General features: G+C 48.7%; 1 protein-coding gene across 1 annotated transcript in view; it reads right to left on the reverse strand.

Annotated features, from left to right (window-relative positions):
- Positions 1-8,466, reverse strand: part of LOC102475398 (arylsulfatase D-like) — a gene marked incomplete at its 3' end in the record, with an annotated part of 28,506 nt that overhangs the window by 11,776 nt on the left and 8,264 nt on the right. The window contains 3 exon segments of the mRNA XM_027768359.1: positions 1,780-1,902; positions 3,507-3,628; positions 6,225-6,365. Coding sequence (XP_027624160.1) covers positions 1,780-1,902; positions 3,507-3,628; positions 6,225-6,365 — 386 coding nt within the window.

An 8,466-nucleotide genomic window follows, 5' to 3' on the forward strand; every position in this document is an offset into this window, starting at 1 on the left:
GCACCCAGCGTGAGTTTTAAGCAGCCGGGTCTGGGACTTGAACTGCCGTTGATCAAATGGGAATTTAGTGATGTAACCATTACTTTATCTGCTGGTCCCCCATTTACCCCTTTAAAAGGAATGATGTATTTCATTTTATTTATAGTTATTGTTATATTTTCATTTGACCAGAGAGAGAGAGAGCAGGAGAGGAAAAAAGCAAGCTGCCAGGTCTCAGACGTGAGCGGCGTCTAGCCAAGTGGGAGTCCATGTGCCGGCCTCCACCGCCTGCCCCCTTTTTTTTTCACTTAAAACCTAGCCGCTTAGTAAAAGGAGTTGGCTCCTCTACCAAGCAGACATCAGCATTGACTAACACAGTGTGCCATTTTTTCTTCCAAGGGCAATCAATATTACCGTAACATTTCAGAGAGAGTTCATGATTTTTTGGGTTTTTTTGGAGAGGTTTTTGCTGCAGGGCGCGTGCGCTCGCCAGAAAGACAGAGAGAGACAGAGAGACAGAAAGCGAGAAATCACCCCCCAGGGGGGATGGCCACGCCGCAATCTCTTCTCCGCCATTCTCCTCTCGGGATCTTGGGCACGCACGCACATGCGCCCGGCGTGAGTTTAAGCCACCGGGTCCAGGACTCCGGGACTCGAATTGTAGTCGATTACGTGGGAGTCCAGCGACATAGCCATGACGCCAACTGCTGGTCCCTGAATAATCAATCTTATGCCTCCTCTACCAAGCAGAAATCAGCATTGACTAACACGTTGTGTTATTTTTTTTTTCCAAGGGCAATAAACATTACCGTAACATTTCAGAGAGAGAACATGGGAAACCCACATTCGCAGAGTGTTGGAGAAGCCCAGACCTGGCTGCCCACGGAGACATTTTCTACGTCATGCACCTCGGCACCTCGGCCAGCTCGAATTCAAGCTCAAAATGGCTTTGAACAACATTTCCAGTACCGTTTGTCCAAGTGCAGGACTTAAATCAGGCCCCTTCCCACTTCCTTCCCCAGAGTCATGCTCAGACTGCCCTCAGTACTAGTAAGAATCCCTTCTCTTGGTGTAATGGTTACAAGAGATTCCAGGTAAGACTGGGACGAAAAGATTAACGGAGAACAGTTTTCTTTTCTTTTTCCTTTTCTCTCTTTCTTTCTTTCTCTCTCCCTCTCGTTCTCTCTCTCTCCCTCTCGTTCTTTCTCTCTCCCTCTCGTTCTTTCTCTCTCCCTCTCGTTCTTTCTCTCTCTCTCTTCTTTCTTTTTCTCTCTTTCTTCTTTCCTTCCTTCCTTTCTCCCTTTTTCTCTCTCCTTTCTCTTTTTGCTCTTTCTTTTTCTTCCTTCCTTTCTTCTTCTTCTTTTTTTTTTTTTTGGTTGTTGTAGGGCATGTGCACTCACCAGAGAGAGACAGAGACAGAGAGGGAGAGTGAAGTAGCACCCCCCAGGGGGATGGCCACACCATGGTCCCTTCTCCTCCATTCTGTTCTCAGGATTGGAGGCACACACACTCTCACACACACACGCACACATTCCTGGCGTGTTTTCAAGCCTGCAGGTCCGGGACCCAAACCGCAGTCAGCCGTGTGGGCTCCAGCGTCTGGACCCGCACGCCACCTGCTGGTACCAGCTTTGCTGAGCTGTGGCACCCTGCTTCTGCCACGATCCCGCTCCTGGTGGTGTTTCAGCAGCGATTTGGCCTTCGCTTCTTTGGCTGGTAGATGCTAGTCATGCAACGGAGCATGCTGACAGCGTCCCCACACTCTTGGGGGACACCCCGCACTCTCGGGGGGACACCTACCCACCAGGCCCGTGGTATAGCCGTGCCGTTGCAGTATTCTGGCAAATGTGGTCTCGTTGGGAGGCAGGCCTCCGGACGCAGCGGCCCAGCGAAAGACTCGACTGGAGTGATCTGAAACCATCCCTGGATTGGGGACAGAGGGGGACAGTGAGAAACCAAGTGGCCCAACCCACGGCTCCTCCGTCCCTCCCATACGCACCTCCCGTCCGAGGGCAGAAACCGGAGACCCTGTCCTCTCTCCCCTCCTGTCTTCCTCTCCTCTTCTTCCTTTCTTCCTCTCCTTCCTTCCCGCCTCCCCCTTCCTTCTCTTTCTCTCTTCTTCCTGTGTCCCTTTCTCCTTTCTTTCTATCCTTCTTTCTTTCTTCTCTTCTTTCTCTTTCTTCTTTCTTTTCCTTTTTCTTTCTTCCTTCCTTCCCTCCCTCTTTTCTTTCCTTTCTTTCTTCCTTCATCTTTCCCTCCTGTCCTCCCTGTTCCTCGTTCTCTCTGTCTCCCCTTTCCACCCCCATCCTTCCTTCTTCCTTCCCTCCCCTCTCTTTCTCTCCTCCCTCCTTCCTCCCTTCCCCCCTCCTCTTTCCACCTTCTTCCTGTCCTTTCATACGAGGTCACACCCCGAGCTCCGAGGGGTCAGGAGGTTGCACACAGACGTGGGGACCTTTCCCAGCCCCCCGTGTCTTGCCCTCGGCCTAGAATCCAGCATCTGAGCTTGGCCGTCGCTCATGCGGGAGGGTCCAGCCTCTGCCTGAACCCAAAGCCCTACTCACGGGGAAGCGAGACCCTGCTGCCTCCCTCGGGCCCCCTGCAGCACCGTGCTGCTCTGAAACCCATACGCCTAAATCAACTCACTTTCTCTCTCTCTTTTTTTGGCCGCAAGACAAGCACGCTCAGCAGAGACAGGCAGAGAGAGGGGAAGTGAGAAATCAGCCTCCATGGCGCTGGAATACCCTTGAGCAGGTACACACGGGTGCCCGGCATCATTTTCAACCTGCCAGGTCCAGGGCTTGAACTGAGGTTGGACACGTGGGAGTCCAGCACCTTACCCACCACACCACCTAGCAGCCTTTGGCCTGCCTTCTCTGAGCTAACTTGGGATGGTTGCAAGAAGCATCAACAGGGATCAGCAGACGGCCACATTGCCGGACTCTCACATGGCCATCCCTGGTTCGAGTCCCAGACCCGGTGTCTCAAACTCACACCGGGCACATGTGCGTGCGTGCCCAAAATCCCAAGAAGAGAATGGAGGAGAAGGGATTGTGGTGTGGTCTTCCCCCTGGGGTGGGGGTGATTTCTAGCTTTCCCTCTCATTGTATCTGTCTGTCTTTCCCAGCAAGCACACATGGACTAAGGCAAAAAATGGAAAAATAAAATTTAAAAAATAAACAGTCGTGTCGTCCAGTGTAGGCTATGGAAAGGAATTTTTTGTTTTGTTTTGTTTTCTTGTTTGAGAGATTTTTGTCATAGGGCGTATGCATTTGCCGGACACACACAGGGAGACAGAAAATGAGAAATCACCCTCCAGGGGAATGGCCATGCCACAATCCCTTGTCCTCCACTCTTGTCTTGGGATTTTGAGCACGCACACACACGCACCCAACATGAGTTTCAAAGTGCTGGGTCCGGGACTCGAACTGTGATCAGCCATGTGGCAGTCCAGGTTCCTAACCAGTACGCCACCTACTGCTTGCCAAGGTATTGTTTAGTGTGCTCTGATACTAAAGGTGCATACAGACCTGATCGGATGGGGTACCGTCCCGTCAGAAACGCAGCCCGACTGGGGGTGCAGAGAGAAGCAGCTGCCAGGTGCTGGCTCAGACGGACGCCCTCTCTGGCCAGCCGGTCAATGTTGGGGGTCCTGGGGTTGAGAATCCAGGAGAAGCGGGAAACAGAGTCAGAGCTGGGTGTGAAGATCCCCCCATGGCCAAGGAGGGGGGACGTGGGGTGAGCAGCTCTGGCCACCAGGGTGCCCCGAGCCACCAGGTCCTCAAGCATCGTATGGAAGAGATCCAAAAGGCATCTTCACGCCAAGTTCTTTTTCTTTTCTTAAGAGTTATTTATTTCATTTATTATTGTTATGATTACTTTTCAATTTGGTCATTGAGAGACAGAGACAGAGGAAAAATGAGAAAGCACACCGCCAGGTCTGGGACTTGAACCATAGTCGGCCATGTGGGAGTCCAACACCTTAATGACCGTGCCACTTGCTGGACCCACAGTAATCCTTTCTACTAAAGTGGCCACTACGAAAGTTAATCCCACTCCATGGTCTGATCCACATGTTTGAATGTTGACAACACTTCCAAAGTCCATGTTGAATCTTTTTTTGTTTTTTTTTTGCAATAAGGCATGAATGCTTGCTGGAGAGAGAGAGACAGAGAAGGAAAGTGAGAAATCATCCCCCGGGGGGATGGCCACAATCCCTTCTCCTCCATTCTCCTTCTAGGATTTTGAACACACACACACACACATGTGCCTTGCATGACTTTCAAGCTGCCAGGTCCAGGACTTGAACTGCAGTTGGCCATGTAGGAGTCCAGCACCTTAACCACCAAGCCATCAGCTGGCCATGTGGCTGTTTCTTGTTTTGTTTTGTTTTTTTATTTTTTGGAGAGGTTTTTGCTATAGGGGGGTGCGTGCACTCGCCATAAAGACAGAGACAAAGTGAGAAATCACCCCCCCAGGGGGATGGCCACGCCGCAATCCCTTCTCCTCCATTTTCCTCTTGGGATCCTGGGCATGCATGCACACACGCCCGGCGTGAGTTTAAGCCACCAGGTCCGGGACTCGAACCGCGGTCAACTACATGGGAGTCCAGCGACATAGCCATTACGCCAACTGCTGGTCCCATGTGGCTGTTTTTTTAACAAGTGCATTGCATAGAAATAGACCGTCCTAGGGGCTGGCAGGTGGCGTGGTGGTTAAAGTGCTCAACTCCCACATGGCCATCCATGGTTCAAGTCCCACACCTGGAGACTTGCTTTCTCTCTTTCTCTCCCTCTCTGGTGAAATTTAAAAAAGAAAGAAAAAAATAAGAAAGACTGTCCTGAAGACCACACATACATTCTCATCTTTCTATCTGGTCTCAGTTAGCAATCACGTCTGAAAATCCCACCAAGGCGTGTCCCCTTAAGGAGCTACGCCCTCTGTATTTTCACCCAGAGCCACAACTAGGTCAGTCACGTGACCTGTTCTGGCGAAGGTGCCAGACGTAGTGGGTGACGCATCTCACCATGCCCAGCCGAAGGCCGTTTCTTAGACTCTGACGATGTGAACCCAAGTCCACGGGCACATCTCTGTTGAGAGTCTCTCGATGTTCCTCACAATCGACTCTGAACTACGAAAACTCACGAAGGTGGACGTTCCCGTTGGGAATTGCTAAGCCAAGCAAACCCGATGGCGTGGATTTCCTTAGACACAAAGCGCTACACAGCAAACACACACATATGATGAGAGGAAGCACATTTCTTCCACAAAGTACCCACTCTCCTAAGACAGCTGATCAGGGGCTGGTGGGCGGCGTGGTGGTTGAGGCACTGGGACGACCATTGGATCGAGTCCCAGACCCGGCAGCTTCCTTTCTCACTTTCTTTCTTTCTCTCTCTGGTCAAATAAAATAAGAAGAAGAAATAATAATGAAATAAAATGAAATCATTCAAAAAATAGTTGGGACCAAGAAATACATTTTTTTTCTTACAAAGGGAACTACTGAACAAGTTACATAGTTGTCCATGTATAAGGAATTATTTCAACTCCAGAAAGTTCCCTTGACTCGATGTCCTTCACCAAAACGATCCTTTTGCTGAAGGGGTAAGAAACGGCAAATTTGACAACACTTTGTGTGTGCGTGTGTGTGTGCGTGTGTGTGTGTGCATGTGCGTGTGTGCGTGTGCGCATGTGTGTGCATGTATGTGCATGTGTGTACGTGTGTGTGCGTGTGTATGTGTGTGCGCATGTGTGTGTGCGTGTGCATGTGTGTGCGTGCGTGTGTGTGCGTGTGTGCATGTGTGTGCGTGTGCATGTGTGTGCGTGTGCGTGTGCATGTGTGTGCGTGTGTGCATGTGTGTGTGTGCCCATGTATAATTTACAGTCCATTCTGTAGACACCTGAAATGATTGGATTTAAAGAAGAAAATCAAAACCATGAATTAGGTATGAGGGTTACTTTCTTTTTAAAAACTGATTAATTTTATTTGAAAATTATTATGATTATTATTTTAACCTACTATAGGGGATGTGTGCTCACTAGAGAGAGTCGAGAGAGAGAGAGAGGAAAGGGTCAGGTCCAAGACTTGAACCCCGGTTGGCCATGTAGGAGCCCAGCACCTTGAACACCATGTCACCTGCAGGCCCCTAGACACTGTATTTGTATTCTCATATCATTTTTATGAAAAACTCAGTAGTCAAGCTGCTGTTTTAGAACACTTCGTTAAGTTACCTAAAACAGCCCCTCACCTTAAAGTCTTGTTTCCATAGCAACCGACGTCCCCGATCCCTAGGTCGTCTGCCATGATTAGCAGGATGTTGGGTTTGGGGGTCAGGGGTGGGGGTGTCTGGGTACACATGCAGGAAGCCAGCAGGAGAGACCAGCAGATTCTGCAAAAAAAAAAAGGGTGCCAGGAAACTGATCTTGGTGTCTGACAGAGGAATGCATTTGAACGGCACAACAGTACTTCAAGGAATTTGTAGAAATAAACGGAATTACGGCAAGAGTTTATTTGACACCACAAGAAATTAAAATGTATGCATTTTCCCCATAAACTCATTCTACGTTAACTTTTTTTTTTTATATTTTGGAGAGGTTTTTGCTATAGAGCCTGTGCACTCGCCAGAAAGACAGAGGCAGAGACACAGAAAAGCGAGAAATCAGTCCCAGGGGGGATGACCATGCCATAATCCCTTCTCCTCTCGGGATCTTGGGCACACATGCACACACATGCCCGGTGTGAGTTTAAGCCACTGGGTCTGGGACTCAAACCGTGGTCGCCTACATGGGAGTCCAGCGACGTAGCCATTACACCAACTGCTGGTCCCGCAAACTTGATTTTTTATGTTTCTGAATGCTTGTATTAAATGATTTCATTCCCCAGAGATTCTTCACACATTCCCTAACTTCTCCATTCACTACCCTATCATTGAAGGGTAAGTACAGCTTCCATCTGAAGGGTTTGATGGAACTGTTCCATTTTTTTCCCCACTGTTTCTTTCATTTTTCTTTTAAAGAATTATTTATTTTTAACTTCCATCTGAAGGGTTTGATGGAAGTGCTCCATTTTTTTCACCACTGTTTGTTTCATTTTTCTTTTAAAGAATTATTTATTTTATTTTACATATTATTATTAGTTTTTAATTTGGTCAGAGGGAAAGAAAGAGGGAAAGTGAGAAAGCAAGCCACCAGGTCTGGGACTCAAACCACGGTCAGCTACATGGGAGTCCAGAGTCTTAGCCACCACGCCATCTGCTGGCTCTCACCACTGAGTTTGTTGAACACAGTTGTGTGAGGTGGCTGTCTCCCAAGATAGCGCTTGGCGATTTGGGGCCCATTATCCCTCCCAACTGTATAAATGGCAAGATAGACCAGAAGGGAGGGTGTGTGGCTAGAGGCAAGATCATAAACAAACTTCACCCCAGCCTGAACAAAAGCAATTGTATCTTAACTACCCACCCACCATTATTCACTTAGCATCAGTGTCTGTTATTAGGTGAAGTGGAAAAAAAATAGTATAAATAGAGTTTAGTATTATCCACACATTCTGCCATCTACTCTGGGAATCGTGCAATGCAACTCTTATGGATACTATCAATGGAATTTTTAGGACACAAGTCTTCCTAAAGGATTTGGCCAAGTCTCTTCTCTTCAATGTGACTGTTGCTAAGAGTCTAACTTTGGTCTTGCTGAAATAGTCTCTCCCGTATAGTTGCCTTCATAGGAAAGGACATTTAACAAAACACTGAGGGGCTAGCAGGTGGTGTGGAGGTTAAGGTGGCTAGATCCCATATGAACTGCGTAGTTTGAATCCCAGACCCAATGACTTCAGAGTTGTGCCAGGCACATGTGCGTCTGTGTTCAAAATCCTGAAAAGAGGGAACCAGCAGTTAGCGTAATGGCTATGTCGCTGGACTCCCACGTAGTCGACCGCGGTTCGCGTCCTGGACCCGGTGGCTTAAAACTCACACCGGGCGCATGTGCGTGCGTGCCCAAGATCCCGAGAGGAGAATGGAGGAGAAGGGATTGCGGTGTGACCATCCCCCCTGGGGGGTGATTTCTCGCTTTCTGTCTCTATGTCTCTCTCTGTCTGTCTGGTGAGCGCACACGCCCTACAGTGAAAATCTCTCCAAAAAAAAAAAAAAATACATTAAAAAAAAAAAAATCCTGAAAAGAGATGGGAAGGCATTGCAGTGTACCCTGGGGGTGATTTCTCTCTCTCTTTTCCCTCTGGTGAGTGCATGCACCCTAGAGTAAAAGAAGAAGGAGAAGGAGAAGAAGAAGACGATGAAGAAAAAGAGAAGAAGAAAAAGAGAAGAAGAAGGAAGGAAGGAAAGGGAAAAAAAGAAAGAGAAGGGAACCAGTAGTTAGCATAATGGCTATGTCGCTGGACTCCCACGTAGTCGACCGCGGTTCGTGTCCCGGACCCGGTGGCTTAAAACTCACACCGGGCGCATGTGCGTGCGTGCCCAAGATCCCGAGAGGAGAATG

This window comes from Tupaia chinensis, unplaced genomic scaffold (genome assembly GCF_000334495.1).
Source record: "Tupaia chinensis unplaced genomic scaffold, TupChi_1.0 Scaffold146027_1, whole genome shotgun sequence".
In the NCBI taxonomy this organism is placed as follows: Eukaryota; Metazoa; Chordata; class Mammalia; order Scandentia; family Tupaiidae; genus Tupaia; species Tupaia belangeri.